The 25,981-nt window shown below is 44.8% G+C and overlaps 1 protein-coding gene across 1 annotated transcript; it reads left to right on the top strand.

Moving 5' to 3' along the window:
- Positions 1–8: 8 nt before the first annotated feature.
- LOC140188103 (phospholipid hydroperoxide glutathione peroxidase GPX4-like) lies at positions 9–23,120 on the top strand. The gene is made up of 7 exons (XM_072244064.1): positions 9–113; positions 10,859–10,953; positions 12,357–12,501; positions 17,534–17,685; positions 19,673–19,697; positions 19,836–19,895; positions 22,820–23,120. The coding sequence occupies exons 1-7, from the start codon at positions 36–38 to the stop codon at positions 22,850–22,852; spliced, it is 588 nt and encodes a 195-aa protein (XP_072100165.1). The 5' UTR covers positions 9–35; the 3' UTR covers positions 22,853–23,120.
- The last annotated feature ends 2,861 nt before the right edge of the window (positions 23,121–25,981 follow it).

Genomic DNA, 25,981 nt, shown 5'->3' on the forward strand with positions numbered 1-25,981 from the left:
CCCCGGGCTGACTCATTTTCTCGTGTGGCTTCGGGATGCTAACCAACGGCAGTCGGCACTTGCTCAAGGGAGCGTTGCAGTTGGGTGTCTTGGCGCTGGGAAGGGCGACGATGGTGAGTGTTTCACCGCGGAAGCGCAGCGCGCTGGTCCCCCGTGGAACGAGGTGGTATGAAATGAAAAGGTGGTTGTAGTCGGGTCTTTGTGCAGTTGCGCTCTCAGCTGTTCGGGCTGTTGACTGAGAATGCGGGCACTCAGGGTTAATTTTGTCCGATGCCTCACGCTCCCAAGGCCGCCCGTTCCGTCAAGCACCAGAGAGGCAACAATCCCACCGCAGAGCGACTGCTGCGGCCCTGCTCGGAGCTTGTTGACAAGACCGGCTTCTCCCACGCCAGCTGCGGGGCGGCTAATGAGATTAACTCGCCTCCGGCCAAATCATTTCAGTTTCGTTTGACATTCGGGCGTAGATATGAGCTCATCCTATTTCTGGATTCCTAATTTATTTAGGTTCTTTTCTAAGAATCGAAGGGCGCATTCAATATATTTGGTAAGTAAGATTACTAGTGGTAATTTTAGGAGGAAAAGCATGGCTGGGGAGAGAGTGGCCATGTGAATGAGGGACGATCTCAGCTCGGTGAGGTCAGGAGTACATCCAGGGGCAGAAACTCGCGCAGACGTTTCGCAGCAGCAACAACGAGGGTTAAACTCCTTTCCGAAGAATTGAGAGTCACATGAGCAGCGATTAATGGCTCTGCGCTCGCTGGAATTTAGAACAAAGGAAGGGGGGGGGGGAATTGCATTGCAGCCTACCGAATGTTGAAAAGGCCTCGATACAGTGGATGTGAAGAGGGTGCTTCCTTTGGTGGGGGAAGTCTAGAGGGCACAGGCTCAGGATAGAGGGACGGCCATTTAGAACAGAGATGAGGAGGAATTGCTTTAACCAGAGGGTGGTGAATGTGTCAAATTTGTTGGCACATGTGGCTGTGGAGGCCAGGTCATTGGGTGTATTTAAGATGGGTTCTTGATTTGTCAGGGCTTGGAAGGTTATGGGGAGAAGGCAGGAGAATAGGGTCAACTGTGGTGAAATGGTGGAGCAGACTTGATGGGCTGAGTTCTGCTTTTGGGTCTTGTGTTATCTTGAGGACCAAATGGGTAGTTGAGTGCAGAGCCAAGGGTTGTGGGTGTGGTCCTAAAAGAAGACATGATACTGCAGGTCGCAGGAACAACATACAAAATTCAGCCCGCCAGGCAGCATCTAGTGTGATCCACCGAGCTCCTCTAGCATTTTGTGAGATCCTAAATTAATCGAACCAAGGAGAAGCATGTGGAAGGTAATGCATTCACTGGAGTGTGAATAGATTGATAGTTAGATAGATATACTTTATTAATCCCAAGGGAAATTTGGTTTCGTTACAGCCGCACCAACCAAGAATAGAGCGTAAATATAGCAATACAAATAACCCCCACAATCAAACCACAAAATGCAAGATGCACTGTACAAATGTGAACAAGAATGGTTTCTTGTTCACACTTGTATAGTGGGGGGAAAAAAACTTTTGCGTGCCATCTGTACAGATCATTTCACAATGTCAGTCAGAACATTGAGGCAGTCTGTACAGGGGAAAAGCAGAATAGAGTGTTACAGTTATCGAGAGTGCCGTGCAAAGAGAAAGCAAGATACAAGGCATGGCGAGGGGCATCATAATATAGATAATCTAGAGCAGGGCAGTTTGAAGGAGGTGTTAGTATCATGAGATATATAATGGTTGATAATCTCCAGGTCTGGATGGCATGCTCCCAAGGTTGCTGTGGGAAGCGAGGGAGGACATAGCTGGGGCCCTGATGGAATTTTTCGTTGCTGCAATTTTTTTAAACTTGTGGGTAAGATGCCAGGAGACTAGAGGATAGCTAATGTTAATCCTTTATTTAACGAAGATACCAGGGAGAAACCAGGTAATTTGAGGTTGTGATCTTACTTGCATCTGTGGTCAGGACATTATTGGAGAAAATCTGAAGAGATAGAATTTGTGGACATTTGGAAAGTCAGGGATAGTCAGTATGGCTTTGTGTGGGGAGTAATCTATTTCACTAATTTGAGTTTTTTTTGAGGACTTAACTAAGAAAACATAAGATCAGTAGATCTTGTCTATTTCAAAGTTCAAAATAAATTTATTATCGAAGTACATATGTTACCATATACAACCCCTTTCTTGTGGACATACTCAATAAATCCATAATAGAATCAATGACAGGCCACACCAACTTGGGCCTTCAGCTAGTGTGCAAAAGACAACAAACTGCAAATACCAAAAGAAAGAACTAATAATAAATAAATAAGCAATAAATATCAAGAACATCAGATGAGTCCTTGAAAATGAGTCCACTGATTGTGGGAAAGTTTCAGTGACTGAGTAAGTGAAGTTGAGTGAAGTTATCACCTTTGGTTCCAGAACCTGATGTTTCAGGGGTAGTAACTTTTCCTGAACCTGGTGGTGTGAGTCTTGAGGCTCCTGTACCACCTTCCTGATGGCAGCAGCGAGACGAGAGCATAGCCTTGGTGGTGGGATCGCTGATGATTGATGCTGCTTTCTGAAACAAAGCCTCATGTAGACGTGCTCAGTGATGGGGAGGGCTTTACTTGTGCTGGGCTGGGCTGTATCCATTACTACTTGTAGAATTTTCCATTCGGGGCATTGGTGTTTCCATAAAGACGAGAAAATCTGTAGGTGCTGTAAATCACACACAAAATGCTGGATGAACTCAGCAGGCCAGGCAGCATCTATGGAAAGAAATAAACTGTCAATGTTTTGGGCCGAGACCCTTCATCAGGACAGGAGAAAAAGATGAGGTCAGAGTAAAAAGGTGGGGGGAGGCGAGGAAGAAGAACAAGGTGATAGGTGAAACTGGCAGGGGGGTAGGTGGTGAAGTAAGGAGCTGGGAGGTTGATTGGTGAAAGAGATAAAGGGCTGGAGGGGGGGAATGATTGGTGAGGACAGAAGACAATGGAAGAAAGGGAAGGGGGAGGAGCACCAGAGGGAGATGATGGGCAGGTAAGGAGATGAGGTGAGAGAAAGAAATGGAGATGGGGAATAAAGATAGGGGAGGGAAATTACCCGAAATTTGAGGAAATCGATGTTCATGCCATCAGGTTGGAGGCTACCCAGACAGAATATAAGGTGTTGCTCCTCCAACCTGAGTGTGGCCTCATCATGGCAATAGAGGAGGCTATGGACTGACATGTCAGAATGGGAATGGGAAGTAGAATTGAAATGGGAGGCTACCAGGAGATTTTGCCTTTTCTGGCAGTCACCAGTCTACATTGGGTCTCACTGATAGACGGGAGGTGCTGCCTGGCCTGTTGAGTTCCTCCAGTATTTCGTGTGTGTTGGTGTTTCCATACCAGGCTGTGTGATGCAGCCAGTCAGTATACTCTTCACCACACACCTAAAACTTTGACAAGCTTCTATAGATGTCATGCCAAATCTTCACAAACTCCTAAGGAAGTAGAGGCGTGCTGTGCTTCCTTTGTCATTGCACTTGCTTGCTGGACCCAGGACAGGTCCCCTGAAGTGATGAGACCGAGGAATTTAAAGTTGTTGGACCCTCTATTTTAGTAAGGCATTTGGCAAGGTCCTGCGTGGTAGGCTGTTTCTAGGAGCTAAGCCAAGGTGAGCTGGCTGTTTGGATCTAGAATTGGTTTGGTAATTTGAGGCAGAATGTAATTGTGGAATTTAAAAGAAAAATTATGTCTGTAACCACTTGTGCACTGCAGGGATTGGTGTTGGGACCTTTGTTTGAGATGTACCATTGCACATTAATGTCTCCGCTATGGAGAGGGTGAAGAGCTGAAGGTTCCTTGGTGCATGCATGACGGACAATCCAACCTGGACCCACAGCACCATCTCACTAGTCAAGGAGGCACAGCAGTTTTTATACCTTGAGGCGTGCATTGCTCCCTGCCTCCATTCTAACAACTCTTTACGGGAGCACCATCGAGTGTCCTCTCTGGCTGCATCATTGTGTGGTACGGAAAGTGCAAGGCATCGGACCGCAAGACCCTACAGAGGATGGTAAAACCCACCAAGAGGGTCACTGAGGTCTCCTTCCCCCACCCCCCCCCTCCAATTTGTGACATTTGCCGAGAACGTTGCCGATGAAGAGCCCAAAGCATTGTTGAGGATTCCTACCACCCAACCCACAATCTCTTTGACCCATGACCATCAGGAAGGAGGTACAGAAACATCAGGACTAGGACTAGTGGTAGAGATACATTAAGGGTGCATAAGAAACTTAGATAGGTGCATGGAAGATAGAAAACTGGAGAGCTATATAGGAGGGAGGGGTTGGATTGATCTCAGTAGGTTAAAAGTTTGGCACAGTATTGTAAGTCGAAGGGCCTGTACTGTGCTGTAGTGTTCGTGTTCTGAAACAGCATCACATCACCTTGCAGTCCCTGCACATGGGGTCACTCTTGTAATACCATGCAGTTGGTGTGCAATTACATCAAAAGTGGTTCCAGAATCCTTGTACAATTAACGTCAGTTACAGTGTGTTCAGGTCCAGGATGGTGAAATAGTCTGATGATGGAAATACCAAGTCAAGTTTATTGTCATTTAACTATGTACATGTACACTGCCAAATGAGACAACATTTCTCTGGACCAGGCTGGTAAGCACACTATACACATAACAAACAATAACTTAGGAAAATAAGAATTAAATCCACAAATGAAATACTGTACACATAAACAAAGTAAAGTGCATAAATTAAATATTGTAGGGTACAGAACAAGTTATCTGGTGACACCTCGAATGTGATGTGGCAGGGAGTTCAGAAGCCTAATGGCCTGAAGGAAGAAGCTGTTTCCTGTCCTGACTGTTCTCATCTTTGTGTATTGGAGTCTCCTGGCTGATGGTAGAAAGTCAGAGGATGCTGGATGGATAGGTGGGATCTTCGATAATACTAAGGGCCCTGCGTACGCAGCGCTCCTGATAATGGATGGTAGGGAGACCCCAGTGATCCGCTCTGCCGTTTTCTCAGTCCTTTGTAGGGACTTGCGGTCCGATGCTCGGCTGCTCCCATACCAGATGGAGATGCAGTTTGTCAGGACGCTCTGAATGGTGCTCCTGTAAAGGCTGATTTACACTAGTGAGTACTTACTAGCTTGCACCGTAGCCTACGCAAGTGGCCTACGCCGTTGTGAGCATTTATACTTGTGCGTTGGTGTGTCTGTGTCGCTCTGCAATTCATCGCCAAAACGCTAGTTGGCGGTGGGGTTTCTATGCCACTGTGTTGAGTTTCTTCGTGTTGAAACTCAAACTTCAAACAATGGCGACTGAAACTGAAGGAGGGTGAATTTTCTGTGCTTGTCCGGCCACTGAGAGACATGGACGAGGAAATGTATTTCAAATATTTTCGGATGTCGGCAGGTAGATTTGACAATTTGGTTCATCGTCTCCAACCATTTATTTCGCATCCGTGTACGCACAGTATACTCAGAGACTGGCAATCACCATTCGAGTTTTAGCTTCAGGTGGAAGTCAACAGACTGTAGCAGCTAGCTACAAACTGGCATCAAGCACAGGGTCCTCCATAATTTCGGAGGTCTGTAAAGCTTTATGGAAAGCATTGCAGCCAGAGTTCCTTCCCTGCCCTTCAATCGCCCAATGGGAAGCTATTGCAGCGTAGGAAGAAATGCGATGCGACCAAGCGGACCAATCACAATTGTTGCGGTCTGCGTCGTCGCGAGGAGTAGTTACATTTTTGGGGAGGTGTGCGTCAGGCTACGGGGTAGGGTACGCGGCTACGCCGTACCTACGGTGTCGATTTGACGCACAAGTATAAATTGGCCTTAAGTCTCAGTTAAGATGGGGTGGGGGGGGTGGAGCCTCACTTGCCTTAATATCAATATCCAGCATTAGGGAGGGAGGGGGGTGGTTAGTGGTGGCAAAGGCTATGATCCAGAAAATGTGATTGACTACAAAATGCCTTTTTGTTTCATAACACATTTGCCTGTCATTCCTCTCTGTGGTCATTGATCAAACTTTCTCTCCCCAGATACTGCTTGACCTGCTAGCTTTTTCTGTCAGCTAGCTCCTGCTTTATCTCAGAATCAGAGCCCTTGTTTCGTTCCAATCTTCTGACATGATTAGCTGCATAAGCATCTTGTAATCTTTATTGGTGTCAGCAAATATTTCTGCATTGCCGAAACAGGCCCTTGTTTATATAGCTCAAGCTGATCTAAATTTTTTGAAATGTCAAAGATTCGGGTACATGTTTTATATGGTCTTGGGAGGGTTGACTCTGGTTTAAAGATCAGAGCAGCTTGGTGAGTCAGGTAGTGTCTGTGGAGAGAAGTGGTTAACGTTTTGGATCATTTCTCTGGAGATGCTCCCTGATCTGTTGCCTTTTTCTTTGTTTTTGTATTTTAATGGAAAGCTTGCTGTGAATTTTTAAAAATTTGTATTTGCTTCTGTAATATTAATTTTCATACAGATGCCTTTTTAGATTAACTGAGATTAAATTAGTCCCTTTTTAATTGAAAAACATAGGATGAGGTCAGTGTCACTAGGAAGACAGTTGACCGTCTTGGCGGATGGTGGAGCTTAAAAGTAGATTAGTTTTGATATGCTTAACTTCATCAGTAATTAGTTTCTGCTGATGAGGCCTGGTTGGTTTCTCTACTTTCCATGAGATCTGTTGCCTCTCGCACCACAGCTTGAAATTAGTGCCTTTGGTGTTTGTAGGGGTTATTGTGATACCATGCAGTGTGCTGGGGCACTGATGTGAAAGCTTGAAGCCTCTGATTCTGCAGCATTTGCAGCTTGCTGGCCTAGGTTCACTTTGGTTGAAAGGTTGACCTTGAGTGGCATAAAATGATTGTGCAGGTCTTTTCCTTGGTCTTGAATGCTCCGTTTATGGACATCCCCATATAGAAGCAAATAACCATTGGGTAGACTGATGGGATTGATTTATTAGCTGTTGTGGGGCTGCAGGCATCTTCTGTCAAATGGGCACAGAGCATTTTAGTGTCCCTTCTATCCTCCTCATTGCCACCCACAAGCAATATTCAGGGTGCTTTGTGGAGTTGAGCAGATGACATTGAGTTGGTGAGGTCTGCTGACCACTACTTGTCCTGCACCTTCTCTCTCTCCCCTTGCTGCCGATCAGTGATCCTCTCCCACAGTTTCTGTTCTTTTCTAACTTATGAATAAGTCCGGGTTGTAAAAGCGTCTCATATGGAGCCTTATTGTAACCTTTTGGACTGCTTCCAGTTGCTCTTCTTTCCTACAGAACAACTGGTTTTAGATGATGAAAGCTGGAGACGTGTCTGTCAGTGAACAACAAACAAGACACTGCAGGATCTTGGTGTCTCGACCTGAAATGCTGACTTTCTGGTTCCCTCTGCGGATGTTGCCTGGCCTGCAGAGTTCCTCCAGCAGATTGCTTGTTGTTCTAGACAATGGCATCTGCAGTCCCTTGTCCCCATGTACATCACTGAGATGGTTGTAATGGGTGTGGAAAAGGAAGAGGCAGTGAGAATTGGAATGACGTGTTAGATGGAGAAGAAATGCATGAAAGTAAATGGCAGTGGCCTTTGAAGGATTATAGAATTTAATGTAATTTGAGATGAATGAATTACAAATACCATTTTTTGTCTTCCTTGAAATTCACTGTTGAATTATGTCTGATCCACACCAAATTTATTGAAGGCCACCAAGACTGGGTGAAGAGGCATGTACTGACGCTTCAACGTTCCAGTGCATGATTGTATTTGATGTCTTTGTCTCTTGTGACAGAGGATAGAGGAAGGACTTTAGAGTCAGAAGGTGAAAACTTTTTCTCCCTCCCTTCACACACTAAATACAATCTTTCATATGATGAAAGACTGGATCGACTAGGCTTATACTTGCTGGAATTTAGAAGATTGAGGGGGGATCTTATTGAAACGTATAAAATTTTAAGGGGATTGTACAGGCTAGATGCAGGAAGATTGTTCCCGATGTTGGGGAAGTCCAGAACGAGGGGTCACAGTTTAAGGCTAAAGGGGAAGCCTTTTAGGACCAAGATGAGGAAAAACTTCTTCACACAGAGAGTGGTGAATCTGTGGAATTCTCTGCCACAGGACACAGTTGAGGCCAGTTCATTGGCTATATTTAAGAGGAAGTTAGATATGGCCCTTGTGGCTAAAGGGATTGGCGGTATGGAGAGAAGGCAGGTACAGGTTCTGAGTTGGATGATCAGCCATGATCATATTGAATGGCGGTGCAGGCTCGAAGGGCCGAATGGCCTACTCCACCTATTTTCTATGTTTCTATGTTAAATGGTGAAGAAGCAGCACCTCCCTACCCAACGTAATGGAGACCATATCTGACTGAGGAGCAGTGGGGTGGATCATGGGAACGGAAGGGAGCACATCTGATTTTTGAATGTTTCTGAAGTCCATGTTTTCTAATCTATTCATATTGGCTCCATTTTCATTCAGGAGTGTTGTGGCAGTGAGCCTTTTGTTAAAGGTTGGCCTTTCACCCTTTCTTATCCGTGTTAGTTCCCCAGAGCAATCCATTGTCCCGTTGGCTTGTTCTAGGCCAGTATATCTGAGTCCTTGCTTTCAGAAGATCAGATGTTTATGGGACGTCAGTGTTTGGAAGGCTGCATTTACTGCAGTCTTGCTGCTCCAAGATTGATGGTCCCTGTGCTCTAATTATCCCACCATGTTCATGGGTAGGCAACTGCAAAAGTGGGGACCCAAGACAATGTGGGAATAATTGTATATGATCCTGTTTAGGAAAGTGTGTGACCTGGAACTAATAATATACTTTTGGTTATTGCTCGTCTTCAGCTGATGCTGAAAGAAGATTGCTTTTTTTTTGTAATGCTGTATGTAAAGTTAGTGAAGTTCCGAATTGGAGGATTTGAGAGAACTGCTTTGTTCAGAACTATTTGTTATAACTCTTATCTGCCAGGTAGGTAGTGTCTTGGTACACTTATCTCCATTGAACTGCATAGGTTTGAGGAATTATGTCAAGGTGATACCAGTTTTCTGCAGAAAACCCAGAACTATGGATTCTGGAGCCTAGGCTTGTTGGTGGTGATGCTGCCAATTGTTGGCAGGGAGCTTTACAGTACTGGTATCCATGAAATTTCATGGACTGCAGATGAAATTGTCCCTGTTCAAATAATAGTGCAACAATATTCTATATTTTTGAATTTACTCCTTTATAATTAATGATATGGGTCAATTTGTTGAGCATTCAATATCTGATTAACCAACAGTTCATGTGTATTTAGTTTGCAGATGTCTTATCCTTGCACAGACGCAAAGGATTATCTGTCTGATCTTTTGAAAAAGGACTTACTTTTGCAACCTTGCAAGTTTGGACTGGGTAGAAGCTGAGATCAATCTAGTGGTTCTGCCTAAGATCGGTAATCAGTGTGATTACATGTTTGCAAATAATGACCCAAGAATTTTTACTGCTTTTAAACCACGTTCCCAAGGTTACCATGAATCTAAGCAGTTAATCGATTTTATTATTTGAGATAGTGCAGGATAGGCCTTCCGGCCCTCTGAGCTGCACCGCCCAGCATATCCCTAGCCAAATATCAGGAAAGTTTTACAATGACCAATTAACCAACTAGCTGGTATGTCTTTGGACTGTGGGAGGAAACTGGAGCACCCAATGGAAACCCACCTATTCCATGAGGAGGACATACAAACTCCTTACAGATAACGTCGGAATTGAACTCTGATGCCCCGAGCTGTAGTATTGTTGCGCTAATCGCTATACTGCAATGCCATGAGTGTTTCATTGATCATAACGTGACCCATTTCTTAATGTGTAATAGCTTAGGAGGAGGTTTAGAATTAAACTTGTAAGCACGTCGATGCTGGTTAACATGGCATCTGATCATACTGGGGTGATTGTGTTTGATCCTCAAAGTACTGGGAGTTGTGATAAGCAGCCGTTTTGATTTGCATTGATTGCTGAGTTGCTCTTGGTCAGGGGCTGCCAACCTTTTTTAATGCCATGGAGCCTTACCATTAACTGAGGGGTCTGTGGGCCCCAGGTTGGAAACCCCTGCTCTTGGCACTTTTAGTTAATGTACTTGAACTAGCAGTGGTCATGGAATGCGTTTGACTGATCCAAATGCACATTTGATGTAAAGTAGGGATTGAGTAAGATCTGAGGTTTGTGAAACTGGAATGCCTCTGAACTAACAGTGACTTCTGAGCAGTTACTCTCCATTAGGGGGTTCCCAGCCTGTTTTACACCGTGGACCAATACCATGAAGCAAATGGTCTGTAGACCACAGGTTGGGAACCCCTGCTCTGGGATCGTCGACTCAGACCATGAGAGGCCTGTGTCGGGCATTTTCATGCCTTACAAGACGCAGATTGGAAGTCTGTGCGGGGCGTCACTCCTCGCACAGACACTAGAGCAATGTGTGGTTAAGTGCCTTGCTCAAGGACACAAACATGCTGCCACAGCTGAGGCTCGAACTAGCGACCTTCAGATCACTAGACGAACACCTTAACCACTTGGCCACGTACCTGCTCTACATATAGTCTAAAACTAAAAGGTATAAATTTCAGTTGAGGAAAAAGATTTTAGGGGTGTCTGAGGGGGCAAGTGTTTATACACAGTGATGTGTATGGAAAAAGGAGGTCCACTTACAGTGTTTTTAAGATATTCAGACAGGAAATGCTGAGGGATAAAGGTTAAGTGCAGGCAAATGAGACTAGTGTCTTGGCGTTGACAAGTATTACTGATGGGCCTGTTTCCATGATGTATCACTCAGTCTATGAATCCAAATGGATTAGCTCTCTTAGATGTGTCTTCACATTTTAAATCTTTTTCAGAGTGCACAGCCAGAAGATTGGCGCAAGGCTCAATCCATTTATGAATTTGATGCCAAAAACATAGATGGTGAAGAAGTCTCCCTGGACAAATACAGGTGCGTATTTGTGTGTTGCTCCAATAAATAGAGGCTTATATGAACACCTGACAGTTGTGTCATGCTTGTTTGAATTCCTATACCCCATAACATTCCAGCAGTTGTGCGGCTGGCTTAACTCCAGGAACTTGGCTTTGAACTTGACCTCGCGTGCTCTCAGTACATAGTAAGTTCTCCCTTTGATGCCAGATTTCTTCATCAGTGCTGCACTAATTTCCTCAGTGATCCCAAAGATGGACTGGTAGTCAAGTTACTCAGAGTAGGTTGATGGCAAAAGGAATCAAGGGAGCTGAATGGATATGTATGGGAGAAAATAAGTTCCATGGGTATTGGGGGATTGAGAGGAGGAACTGGGTTGACCCCATGGCCCTGCAAGCTAGCATTTTACCAATGGGCTAAAATGGTGGCTCCCCTCCTGTATTTACTTATTGAGATATAGCGCGAAACAGGCCCTTTCAGCCCTTCGAGCCACACTGCCCAGGAACCCCTCCCCCCGATTCAATCCTAGCCTAATCACGGTACAGTTTACAATGACCAGTTAACCTAGCAGCCGGTGTGTCTTGAGACTTTGGGTGGAAACTGCAGGAAACCCACACAGTACAGACTTCTTGCAGGCAGCAGCGGGAACTGAACCCTTTTCGCCTGTACTGGAAAGGGTTGTGCTAACCATTATGCTACCATGCCACCTTATTGGGCAGGCCAAGTTGTTATCATGTGATCTCAATGGGAAATCAGAGAACCACTTGAGTTGCTTTGGAAATTGACAAGTTGGATAATACTGTTTTCGGCCGGGGAAAGAAACCTTTCATGTAATCTGTCCAGCAATGGGGCATCATTATTTCTTTTAGTTTCACCATGAGGTCATTGGAAATTGACAAATAATTGTTCTACTTGTGCAACTACTCTATTAAATAGTGGACATACAAGTGAACTGTTTAAAAGTCCTGCAGTAACATAATTTTTTAGATCTGTCTAAAACTCTTTAGCCCCTAACCCTCTTTACCCTACGGTCACAACTGTTTCAGTATGCAACTTTGCATAAAATGAAGTTTCTTAAGAATGTTATAGAACTACCTGAAATTTTCTTTCATCATGTTAGGTAACAAGGTATTCAACTTTCGAGTTGGTTGGATTTCAAGACTTTAAACAAGCCTTAACATGCCAGAATTTGGCATTGACTTTGTTGTTCCTCCGACTTTGGATTTGTTAAGGCAGCAAATCTGCAGTGTTTTGTCTGATGTTTGTAAATTCTGGCTTATTAAATGCAAGCTTTGTTGTTTATATATTAACGGGCTGCTGTAAGTAGTTAGTTTTCGGACTTTGCCTTTTGGCTTCTTTCACTGTCCTTCCCCATCCCCACAACCAACACAAGCTGTCTTTCTAATCTTGTTTTTCTGTTTTAGGGGATATGTCTGCGTCGTCACAAATGTGGCCTCCAAATGAGGAAAGACTTCCGTAAACTACACTCAGTTTACTCAGATATATGATCAGTATGCTGAGAAGGGTTTACGGATTCTGGCTTTCCCTTGCAATCAGTTTGGCAAGCAGGTGAGCTCCAGGGAGAGGCAGCAAGCATTGAACAAACAATTATGCAGTTTTTTTGTTCACTTGATGGTATTTAAAGAATTTTCATGATGCAGGCTGCTCCTCGGTTAATGATAGCCGACTTGTGGACACTCAATATTATTTTGTAATTTGTGGACAAATTCAACTGACGGGTGTCTGTGAAAATGGAAGCTGTATGTAATCCAGAGTGTGCCTGTAGATCAAAGCACGCTGGTCTGTCGTGACTTCATGTAGGGCAGAAACTCTATTCATAACTCTGAACTTAATTGGATTAAAACAATTATCAGTACCATATTCTAATTTGATACTAGCTTTTAAAAATAGGAGTTTGTGACTTAAAGGGTCCTGATGAATGTTCTCAGTCCAAAATGTCGACTGTTTCTTCCAATCCGTAGGTGCCACCTGACCTGTTGAACTCCTCCAGCACTTCTTGTGTATTGCTCTAGATTTCCAGCATAGTCGTTGAAGTAGGCCCTTGGGCCCATCTAGTCCATGCCAAAACCATTTAAAGTGCCTACTCCCAATGACCTGCATCGGGACCATAGGCCTCCATATCTCTACTAACCAAATACCTGTCCAAACTTAAACATTGAAATCGAGCTCGCATGGACCACTTACACTGGCAGCTCATGACCCTCTGAGTGAAAAAGAACCCCCCCCCCCCCCATGTTCCCCTTAAACTTCTCGCCTTCACCCTTAACCCATGACCTCTGGTTGTAGTCCCACCCAACCTCAGTGGAAAAAGCTTGCTTGCATTTACCCTTTCTATGCCCCTCATAATTTTTGAGATCAAATCTCCTACGTTCTAAAGAATACAGTCCTAACCTATTCAATCTTCCCTTATAACTCTGGTCTTCCAGACCCAGCAACATTCTTGTAAATTTTCTCTGTACTCTTTCAAACTTGCTTAACATCTTTCCTGCAGGAGGTGACCAGAACTACACACAATACTCCAAATTAGGCCTCATTGATGTCTTACTCAACTTGAACATTACATCCCATCTCCTGTACTCAGTACATTGGCCTTCATAAATCAATGTGCCAGAAGCTTTCTTTACAACCCTATCTACCTGTGATGCCACTTTCAATGAATTATGGACCTGTATTCCCAGATCCCCTTGTTCTACCACACTCCTCAGTGCCCTCCCGTTCACTGTGTAAGACACTGGTTGGTCCTGCCGAGGTGACCAACTTGTCTGCATTAAATACCATCTGGCATTTTTCAGCCAATTTTTCCAGCTGATGCAGATCCCTCTGCAAGCCATGATAGCCTTCCTCGCTGTCCACTACAACCCCAATCTTGGTGTCATCTACAAATTTACTGATCCAGTTAACCACATGATCATCCAGATCATCGATATAGATGACAAACAACAAAGGACCCAGCACTGATCCCTGCGGCACTCCACCGGTCAAACCTCCACTCAGAGAGGCAACCCTCTCTGACCACTCTCTGGCTTCTCCCACAAATCCAATGTCTATTTCAATTTACTACCTCATCCTGAATGCTGAGCGACTGAACCTTCTTGACCAGCCTCCCTTGCCTAACTAAGGTCCACGTAGGCAACATCCACCGCCTTGCATTCATACTTTCCGGGTAACTTGCTTGAAAAACTCTATAACACTGGTTAGACATGACCAACAATGCACAAAGCCATGCTGACTATCCTTAATCAGTCCATGTCTATCCAAATACTTGTATATCCAATCCCTTAGAATACCTTCCAATAACTTTTCTACAGACTCACCAGCCTATAATTTTCTGGTTTCTGTTTGGAGTCTTTTTTAAACAGCAGAATAACATTGGCTATGCTCCAATCCTCTGGTACCTCTCCTGTCACTAAGGATGTTTTAAATATCTCTGCTAGGGCTTTGGCATTTTCTGCACTTGCCTCACATAGGGTCCGAGGGAACACCTTGTCCGGCCCTGGGGATTTATCCACCTGATTTGCCTCAGGGTAGCAAACACCTTCTCCCCTGTAATCTGGATGGGGTCCATGAAGTTGATGCTACTTTGCCTCACTTCTGTTGATTCTGTAGCCATCTCCAAAGTAAATACAGATGCAAAGAATGCATTTAAGATCTCCCCCATCTATTTTGGCTCCACACATGAATTACCATTCTGGTCCTCCAAAGGACCAAACTTTGTCCCTAGCAATCCTTTTGCTCTTAACATACTGGAGAATTCCTTAGGATTCTTCATCATCTTGTCTGCTAGAGTAACTCCATGCCTTCTTTTTAGCCCTCCTGATTTCTTTCTTGTGTTCTCTTACATCTCTTGTACTCCATCAGCATCTCATTTGATCCTATTTGCCTATGCCTGCTATGCACCTCATTTTTTTTTTCTCTTAACCAGGACCTCAATATCTCTTAAAAGCCAAGGTTCCCTACATTCGTTATCTTTACCTTTTATTCTGACAGGCACAGACAAGCTTTGTACTTTCAAAATTTCATTCTTGAAGGCCTTCCACTTTTCAAGTACGCCTTTGTCAGAAAACAGGCTGTCCCAATCCACACTTGCTAGATCGTTCCTGACGCCATCAAAATTGGCCTTTCTCAACTTCTGGACCAGACCTATCTCTTTGCATATTAACTTTGAAACTAATGACATTGTGGTCGCTGGATGCAAAGTGTTCCCCTGTACAAACTTTTGTCACCTGCCCTGTCTTATTGCCTAATCAGTATCGCACGCTCTCTCATTGGGACCGCTATGTACCAATGAAGGAAACTTTCCCGAATGCGTTTGACAAACTCTATCCCATCTAGTCCTGTTACAGTATGGGATTCCCAGTCAATATGTAGAAAGTTAAAATCACCTACAGTAACAACCTTGTATTTCTTGCAACAGTGTGCTATCTCTTGACAGATTTGTTCCTCTAAATCCCTCGCACGCTGTTGGGTGGTCTATAATATAGCCCTATTAACGTGGTCATGCTCTTCTTATTTCTCACTTCCAACCATAACGCCTCTAGTCGAGTTCTCCAGTCTGTCCTGACGATGCACTGCAGTGACATTTTCCCTGACGAGTAACGCCATCCCTCCTCCTGTAATCCCTCCCGCTCTGTCATGTCTAAAACAACCAAGCTCCGGAATATTGAGCCGCCAGTCCCGCCCCTCCTCAACCAGGTCTCACTAACGACTACAACATCATAATTCCAGGAGTTGATCCCAGCCCTGAGCTCATCCGCCTTTCCTACGATACTTCTTGCATTGAAATATACGCAGCTCAGGACTACTCGCACCATGCTCAACCTTTTGATTCCTGACTTTGAGGTATTACCAACATCTGCCTTCAAAATCTCTTCACTAACTGTTCTGGCACTCTGGTTCCCATCCCCCTGCAACTCTAGTTTAAACCCCACCGTGCAGCATTAACAAACCTTCCAGCTAGGATATTAGTCTCCTTCCAATTCACGTGCAAACTGCCCCTTCTGTACAGGTCCCACCTTCTCTGGAGGAGTGCCCAATGATCCAAAAATCTTATGCCCTCCCTCCTGCACCGATTCCTTAGCCACGTTAAACGGTGTGATCTTCCTAGTTCTAGCCTCACTAGCACATGGCATGGGTTGCAATCTTGAGACTACAGCTTTAACTTGGCACCCAAATCCCTGAACACCCTATGCAGAACCTCGTCACTCGTCCTACCCATCTTATTGGTACCTATATGGACCATGATCTCTGGCTGTTCACCCTCCCACTTAAGAATGCTGAAGACTTGATCGGAGGAGTCCCGGGCCCTGGCACTTGGGAGGCAGCATGCCATCTGGGCATCTCGTTTTTGCCCACAGAACCTCCTGTCTGTTCCCATAACTAAAGAATCCCCAATCACCACAGCGTGTCTCTTCTCCCCCTTATGAGTCACAGAGCTAGACTCTGCCAGAGACCTGACCACTATGACTCAACCCCACCCCAACAGTATCCAAAGAGATGTACCTGTTGAGGGGGATATCACTGGGTACTCTGCAATGGCTCCATAACCCCTTTCCCCTTCCTGACTGTCACCCAGCTTCCAGCGTCCTGCACCTTGGGTGTAACTACCTCTCTCTATGTCCTGTCTATCGCTCCTGAGTGATCTGGAGCTCATCCAGTTCCAGCTTCTTAACGCGGGTTGTTAGAAGCTGCATCTGGATGCGCTTCTCGCAGTTGTAGTCGTCAGGGACACTGGAGGTCTCACTGCCTTCCCACATCCCGCAAGAGAGGCATTCTACTATCCTGCTTGGCATCTCTACTGTCCTAAATGAGCAGATATAAAGAAAAGAAGGAAAAAAGAAAAACAAACTTAACCTAGAGCTTTTCTTTTAGCTTTCTCTGATTGAAGTTTCAAAGAGCTAAAGCCTAAAGATCACCACTCTGACGACGGCTGCTGCACTTGTCCCTGCCTTCCTTAAAAAAAAATAACTTGTTCTTGTTAATCAGTCTCAAATGCAGATTGGTTGCTGGTCAAAGCATCTGTAGTACCTCACGTCCAGAGTTTTGTGACTTGTCAGCTTCAGTTGCTAATGTACACTGAATAAGCTAAACTGCAGTCAAATGATTATAATCACGAGTAATTAATTTGTTTTATTTAGAAATGCAGCACAGAATGGGCCCTTTAAGCTGCACTGCCCAGCAACCCCTGATTTAAACCCAGCCTAATCGTGGGATAATTTAAAATGACCAATTAACCTACTAACTGGTACATCTTTGGACTGTGGGAGGAAACCCACACACTCTGTGGGGAGGACGTACAGACTCCTTGTAGGTGATGTCGGAATTGAATGCCGAACTCCGGAGCCCCGAGATGTAGAAGCTTCGCACTAACTGCTGGGCTACCCTGGTGCCAAGTCTCATTGTTTCTCCTACAATTGTAACAGAACTGATTATACACGGGCAAGATGCCTTGTGCAATCCAGCTGATCCATGATGCAAATTTTAAAACTGAATCACTGAACTTCAATTGTCTTTTTTTGGAAATTATTACAGTTTGTATAGATTTCAAATCTTGTTTGAAACGACTGTCAATGTTTATTTTCAGGAGCCTGGAAATGAGGAACAAATCAAAACTTTTGCCAATACCCACAACGTAAAGTTTGATATGTACAGCAAGATTGATGTAAACGGGGACAAGGCACACCCGCTCTGGAAGTGGATGAAGGAACAGCCCAAAGGGAAGGGGCTGATGGGAAAGTATGCATTCCTCTTTAAAGTAACTCAGACCAATTCAGAGGATGAAGATATTCATTTCAGTAGCTGGAATTGATTTGCATATGGAAATAAGTTCAGAATAATTGTGACCCTCTAGTTTGCATCTTCGCTCCTAGAAACTGATGGCAGCTCTCATGGGAGCTAATTGGATGCAGAACTGGCTAGATGGTGTGAAGCTGACAGTGATGGCGCAAGATTGTTTTGTGGACTGAATGCCTGTGACTAGTGGAGTTGTCTAGGACTGAGTTCGAGGCTCACTGTTCAGTGTCATCAGAATATACAAGGAGAGGTCAGTAAGATGTAGATGACACTACGATCAGAGATGTTTTTGACAGTGAAGATGGTTATCATGGGCTGGATAGAAGTTGATTGGGATAAGTGTGGGTTGTTACATTTTGGGAAGACCAATCGGGATAGGATTTGCACAGTAAGCGTTAGGGTCCTGCAAATATTGTAGAACAGAAAGTCCTGGGAGGACCAGGACATGGTTTCCTGAACAAGAGAAAATCTGCAGATGCTGGAAATCCGAGTAACATACACTAAATGCTGGAGGAACTCAGCAGACCAGGCAGTATCTGTGGGGGGGGGGGAAAAGTACAGTCGTCGTTTCGGGCTGAAACCCTTTGGCAGGACTGGAGGGGAAAAAAATGCTGAGGAGTAGATGTAGAAGATGAGAGAGAAACCTGGAGGGGAGGGATGAAGTGAAGAGCTGGGAAGTTGATTGGTGAAAGAAACAGAAGGCCATGGAAGAGAGAAAAGGGTGGGGGGGACCAGAGGGAGGGGATGGGTGGGCAAGGAGATAAGGCCAGAGAGGGAAAAGGGGATGGGAAATGGTGAAGGGGGGGGGGCATTTACAGAAGTTTGAGAAATCGATGTTCATGCCATCAGGTTGGAGGCTACCCAAACGGAATACAAGGTGGTGTTCCTCCAACCTAAGAGTGGCCTCATCGCAACAGTGGAGGAGGCCACGGATGGATGAATGGGAAGTGGGATTAAAATGGGTGGCCACCGGGAGATCCCACTTGTTCTGGCGGACAGAGCGTAGACGCTCGGAGAAGCAGTCTCCCAGTCTACATCGAGTCTCACCGATGTACAGGAGGCCATATTCAGGTTTCCTGAAGCTGGTGTTGTAAGCAAGACAACCTGGTGAAGAAAACTTTTAGCATCGGTCAGGGCATTAGTGTAGAAGTTGGAATGTTGTGCTGGCTTTTCAGGTGTTGGCAAGACTACAATTAAAATTTTTTTTTGTCACCATGCTATAGGAAAGATGCTACTAAGCCGAAAAGAGTGCAGAGAAGATTTGAGGATGTAGGTGGGACTCGGACTGAGTTATGGAAGGAGGTTAAGCATGTTGGGACTTCATTGGAGCATACGAGAATAAGGGGTGATTTTATAGAGTGGCGTAAATTTGAGGGTCATGGTGTGAATGCACAGGGTCCGTTTCCCAGGAGTGGGCCATTGAGAACAAGAACTGCAAATGAGAGGGGAGAGATTTGATGGGAACCGGAGGGACAAATTTTTCACCTAAACAACAGTCTCTACATAGAATGAACTGCCAAAGGAAGAGATGAGAAGCAGGTTAACAATGTTTAAAGGTACACTAACAAGTACATGGACAGGAAATACTTAGAGCAGGGGTTCCCATCCTTTTTATGCCATGGACCCCCACCATTAACTGAGGGGTCTGAGGATCCTGTGCTGGGAACCCCTGGTTTAGTGGGTCATGGGCAAATGTGACTAGGTTAAATGGAACTTCAGCGTGGACTAGTTCTGTGCTGTACGACTGACTGGAGTGTTGTGACCACTCCATAGCTGCGGGGATGATGCTTGGGAGAAGCAATTTATGTTTCCACTTGTTAAGTAAGCTGCTATAAATTTTATTAAACTTCGGGATTATTTTGAATAATTTCATTGATTCTATCACTTCAATGTTTAAGAAAAATCTGAAGCCTTTTTTTTTTCTTTGCAGTGCCATTAAATGGAACTTCACTAAGGTAGGCTCTTGTAGTTAAAGCACGTAGTCTTTAAATGCAGAATTTGCAGTAAGCAAATCCCAACACTGGCCTTTGTATATTACAATATTTCAGTGATAATGATGCTGATTGTCTTACCAGCTTTTATTTTGTTTCTAGTTTCTAATTAACAAAGAAGGTCAGGTTGTCAAGAGGTATTCTCCTGTGGATGATCCTGTAGTAAGTATTTAAATCTACTCCAGAAAATGCTTAGTATGCCTTCTACTTGGTCTACAAAGGCCTTGTATAAACAGCTGGAATGCTTCAAAGTAGCAACCAAATTTAACAAACCTCTGTCTGTCCTGACCTCAGCTCCAATCCCTGCCATCCCCTGACCTTACCATCTCTGAGGCGGAACATACCTTCCTTGGTAAGGGCCTTGCCTTTGTCTCCCTGGGCTCACACCTCAATGAGTTCCATGCCCACCATGTGTCAAGTTCTTCTATCACCAGGTATACTTCTTTGACAAGCGTTTCCCATTTCTCCTCCTCACTTGTTCAATGCTCCCTCCTCTTTGACTTCTGCTCTGGTCTTCTACCAGGATCTTTTCATTTCTGCTGGCAGATAACTATTTTGACTTCACCAGTTCTAACCTCAGTACACCCTGCCCTCCACTCTCTGCAACAATCCCAACTTCACCATCAAGCCTGCAGCCAAAGACGGTGCTGTTGTAGTCTGGCGCACTGACCTCTACCTTGCTGAGGCCAGATTGCTGCACTTTAATACCTCCCTAACTCGTCCCCTGCACATGTGGAGCATCAGGTCATTGTCCCCCACACCATCAGCAAACTCATTGACTCTGGAGATCCCCTATCCACTGCCACCAACCTCATAGTTCCCATACTCTGCTGCTTGTTTCTGCCCCCTGCCCAAGATCCACAAACCTAACTGACCCAGCAGGAGCATTGTTTCTGCCTGCTCCTGCCCTACTGAATTGGTGTACACGTATCTTGTTTTCACAATGTCGTCCTTGACACAGTCCCTTCCTAACTGCATCAGTGACACTTCACGTTTTCCATCACTTCAGTACCTTTCAGTTCCCTGGCCCTGACAACCTTATTTCCTCTGTGGACATCCAGTCCCTATAGACTTCCATCCCACCTCAGGAAGGCATTAATGCTCTCTGCCTCTTTATTGTTATCAGTTCACCACCACCACCCCCCCTCAGTCTGGTTCCCCTCCTCCCCCACCCCCCTCAGTCCGGTGGTATTGGTCCCTATCAGCTCCTCTCAGGATTAAATTATTGTCACATATACTACATGTGTATACTGCCAAACGAGACTATGTTACTCCTGGCCAAGGTGCATACCACAGTACACACAACTCAGACACATAACAAAGTAATATTGCCACAAATAAATTAACATAGGTGCATAGTAAACAGTATAATGCTACTGGTGCTTCGTACCTGAGCAGTGGCAGCTAGTTTAGTAGCCCACTTTCTTCAGACCAAAGGTGTACAAATGAGTGTTTGCATGGGTCCTAGCTACGTCTGCCTTTTTAATGGCCACACAGTACAGTCCATGTTCCAAGCTTGTATTGGTAATGCTCCCCAACTCTTCCTCCACTACGCTGACAACTGCATTGGTGCTGCTTCCCGCACTCGTTCTGAATTTGTCAATTTCATCAACTTCCACCTTGCCCTCAGATTGACTTGGTACATCTGACACTTTCCTCTCCTTTCTCGATCACTGTCTCCATCTCTGGAGACAGACTACCTATCCACTGACGTCTTTTACAAACCGGACGCTGTTATCTTGATTGCACCTCTTCCCACTGTTCACTTCTCTCAGTTCCTCTGAATCTACATCTGTTCTCAGGATGAGGCTTTCCATTCTAGAACATCTGACTTGTTTCCCCCCACCCCCCCCAAGGGAACAGGATTTCTCTTCCACTACCGTTTTGCTGCCCTCACCTACATCATCTCCATTTCCAAACACATCTACCCTCACCCCATTCTCTCAGGTTCCCCTTGACCTACCACCCCTATGTTCAGCACATCATAACTCCCTAACTTCTGCCATCCCCAAATGATATCTCACCACTAAGTACATCTCCTTAGTGTAGGGACTGCAGTCTACGTGCCTCATTTCTTTTGGAAAAGCAAGGTAAGTACAAACTCCAAAAATGGGATGTAACCAAGTTGGAGACAGCACGTAGATCACTTGGTGATCCACAAATCAGTGAAGCTCAATGAACAAATGGCAAATTAGGAAACTGCTCAAGTGACATTGCACTCATAACGAGTGGCCAGCCAATGAGGCTAGTCCTTGTTCATATAAGACCATAAGATAAAGGAGCAGAATTAGGCCATTTGACCCATCAAGTCCGCCTGCCATTTCATCATGGCTGATCCATTTTCCCTCAGCCCCAATCTCCTGCCTCCTCCCTGTCTCCCTTCATATCCTGACCAATCAAGAATCTATCTACCTCTGCTTTAAATATACATTTACAGTTTGCCTCCACAGCTGCCTGTGGCAACAAATTGCTCAGATTCACCACTCTAGCTAAAGAAATTCCTCCTCGTCTCCGTTCTGAAAGGATGCCCCTCTATTCTGGGGCAATGTCCTCTGGTCTTAGACCTCCCTCACCACAGGAAACATCCTCTCTACATCCACTCTTTCGAGGCCTTTCAACATTTGATTGGTTTCAATTAGGTCACCCCTTATTCTTGTGAATACAGTCCCAGAGCCATCAAACGTTCTTCATATGACAAGCCATTCAATCCTGGAATAATTTTCATGTACCTCCCTTGAACCTTATGCCAGGGGGAAGCAGATTGTCCCTCCTGAGTCCAGTCAGTGAAATGGTTTGGTTTTATAACTTACTTTTTAATTGAAGATTGCATTGGCCAAAGTCTACTTGAGCTTCAGGATATAATTTTGCAGTAGAAATTTGCTTTAGAGCAGAGGTTCCCACCCTGGAGTCCACCAACTCCTTCCTTAATGGCTTTGGTTCATGACTGTAAAAATAGGTTGGGAACCCCTGCTTTTGAGGTTTGACTACCACATTGTGGAAGATGTTATGACCCTGTGATGAGAATGACATTTTAGCTTGGGTCTAAGCAAATGGCTATGTTAACAATTTGTCTTTATTCCAAACAGGTCATTGAAAAAGATCTTCCTAACTACTTATAAAGACCCGTGTAAGCCGTTGGTGGAATGTAAACTCAATGTAGTGAATTTCAGTTTTTCAGTCCGGATCAATGATGGTCTGCTTGTAAACCCAATGTGGGGAGAGTGGACCTGATAATGTGTGTGCATTCCCGGAGGGAATTCTGATGAACATGTTGAGTTTCGTTTTGGTAAATCTATGCTGGATGTTTCATTAGCCCTAATATACAATTATGTAAAACTGAAGTGTTTTGAGTTCCTTGTTAATGGCAATAAATCTTGACACTAGTTATCTTTGAGGTGAATGTTCACTGTCTTGACCACATTTCAAAATACTTTGCTTATTTTACACTTACCCTTCCTCTGAACTCTAATCCCTTTCCTGCATCTCTTCAAATCTTACTGATATCCCCTCCTGTGATCCTTGAATCCTAAATCTGTTCCCACGTGTACTTGATATTTACTGGGGTTCTGGAGTAATTAAAATGAGATCCACTTTTTTTTTGTTAGTGTATTTCCCTTGTCTTCGTGTAATCAGATCCACTATTCTCCAAGGCTCTTCCATTTATACAGCTGGTGAGACTGGCTGGACTTGTATGCTTCCTCTTGCTATGGAGTTGCAGCAAACGTTTTGACATCCACCTTACGCACCCGATGTACACAAAATTCACCGTGTTCATGTGTATGTTGGTGACTACCAGTTTAATCCTCCACTACATGTGTGACCAGACGTTGTTGGATTGTTTATCTTAAACGTGAGAAGTTCTGCAGATGCTGGAAATCCAAAGCAACACAAACTACACAAAATGGAGGACCTCAAGCAGGTCAGGCAGCATCTACGGAAGTGAATAAACCGCCGACATTTCGGGCCAAGACCTGTCTTCAGGGCCCTGACTTGTCTAGGTTTAGATGTCACTGTTCTGTGTAGAGTCAGATTGCTGGAATCTGAAGCTAAAAACAACGTGTTGCAGGAAATTGGGCTGAGCAGCATCTGGAGACAATGTTTCAGGTCAAGATCCTGCACCAGAATTGACTTTAGAGGGGAGATAGCCAGTACCAGAAGGGGAGAGATGTGGTGGGAGCTTGGATAGTATGTAGACTTTGTGCATATGGGCTGTATACAAGGAGGGCCAGAGTCGCCTCTACTTCCTGAGGTCCTCTGGAGTGTGCAGGCCTCTCCTTCACATGTTCTACCAGTCTGTTGTTGCCAGTACAATCTTCTATGTGGTGGTGTGTTGGGCCAATGGCATCAACATGGGTGATGCCAACAGGCTCAATAAAATGATAAGAAAAGCTGACTCTGTTATAAGAGTCAAACTGGATACACTGGAGGCTGTGGTAGAACAAAGGACCCCACAGAAATTCCTGGCATTTCTGGACAATGTTTCTCACTCTCCTGCATGCCACCTTGGCTGAACAGAGGAGCACTTTTAGTAATAAACTAAGACAACCTTAGAGCTATATGACCCTTAGCCATTAGGCTCTATAATGAGTCAATCTACAGCTGGGGAAGTGATGACTCCTCCCCCCTCCCCCCCCCCCCCGTTTGACTTTGTGGTAACTTTTATTTTTTTTATTCTTTCTAATATTTAGATTTGTGCACTTGTAATGCTACTGTGACACTGTAATTTCCTTTGGGATCAATAAAGTATCTGTCTAGTCACACTAAGCTGATCAGTGGCATCAACAGAGAGCTGCAGACTCTGGGCAACTGATACCTTATGAAAGGTGATGAGAGGAACCAGATGGAGGAGCAGGAAACTGCAGTGTGCCAGGTTGGGGGGATGTGGGAGGATGGCTTTGGAAAGAAGGGGGAGAGATGAGCAGAAGGTGCACGTTGCCTGAGAGTGGAAAGTTCAGTACCCATACCTTTGGGCTGTGGACGGCCCAGGCAGGGTGAGATACCATTGTGCTAGTCTGCATTTGGCTGGCAGTGGAAAAGGCTGAAGCTGGCAGTTCAGGTTGGGAAGGGGGAGTTGATAAAACATGTACAGTATCTGGAAGCTCCGGATGGCTATCCTTGACAGTACAGGTGCCTGTCCGCACTTGATCTCACCAATGTCCTGGAGGCTACATTGTGAGCACAATGCAATGAAACTTGGAGGATGTGTGTGTGTGGATTTCTGCCAGGAAACATCCTGGATGGTGTTTTAGAACATCGAACAACACAGTATAGGCCATTTTATGCTTAATTCCTTGTACACCTCTAATCCTCCTTCACTCCAAAGAGAAAAGCCCTATCCTGCTCAACCTTTCCTCATAAGACATGCTCTAATCCAGACAGCATCCTGGTAAATCTCCTCTACACCCTCTCTAAAGATATGAACTGTGCTGTTCGAGGTGACCAAAACTGAACACAATATTCTGCATTCAGATTAATAGCCTGCATTTTACTTTTTTTTGGGAGGGGGTGGGTGAAGCAGGAAGAGAGAGGAACTAACTTTGGTAACAATGCCTGCTGCAGAAACTTCACATAACACTGCCTTCATGGAAGGAAATTGTCATCCTTGTGTTGTGGGACACCAGACCTGGCTTGTTACTCGTGGCCCTCTAGTGGCCAGTCAAGGTAATAATGATAGTAATGGTTTAACTGTTTATCTGCAAGCAATGAAACTAGATGGCCAAGTGGTGGTGCCATAGGCATCCCAAACAGGCACAGCAAGGTGACCTGGTAAGTACGACCATGACTAAGGAGCTTGAATCCTGAAGGTTGTGATTGTTAGACAAGGGACTGTTATAGGGGGTGAGTGAACAAGCCAACAAAGGGGATTAACTGTGCCAGGCTGCCTGGAGCTGATAAAACTGGATACTACAGTTGTACTACAGATACTGCAGCTGATCCATAAGCCTGAAAGAAAATTCTGCCTGGCTAACCTACTGCAATTTTGAGGAAATTACAAGCAGGGTGGACAAAGGAGATGTAGTAGATGTGGTATACTTGGAATTTCAGAAGGCCTTCACAAAGTGCCGCACATGAGGCTGCGTAGCAAGATAAGAGCTTGTGGAATTACAGGAAAATTACTAGCGTGGGTGGAACATTGGCTGATTGGCAGAAAACAGAGAGTGGGAATAAAGGGATCCTATTCTGGTTGGCTGCTGGTTACCAGTGGAGTTCCACAGGGGTCGGTGTTGGGACTGCTGGTTTTTACCATG

Source organism: Mobula birostris, chromosome 26 (assembly GCF_030028105.1).
Source record: "Mobula birostris isolate sMobBir1 chromosome 26, sMobBir1.hap1, whole genome shotgun sequence".
In the NCBI taxonomy this organism is placed as follows: Eukaryota; Metazoa; Chordata; class Chondrichthyes; order Myliobatiformes; family Myliobatidae; genus Mobula; species Mobula birostris.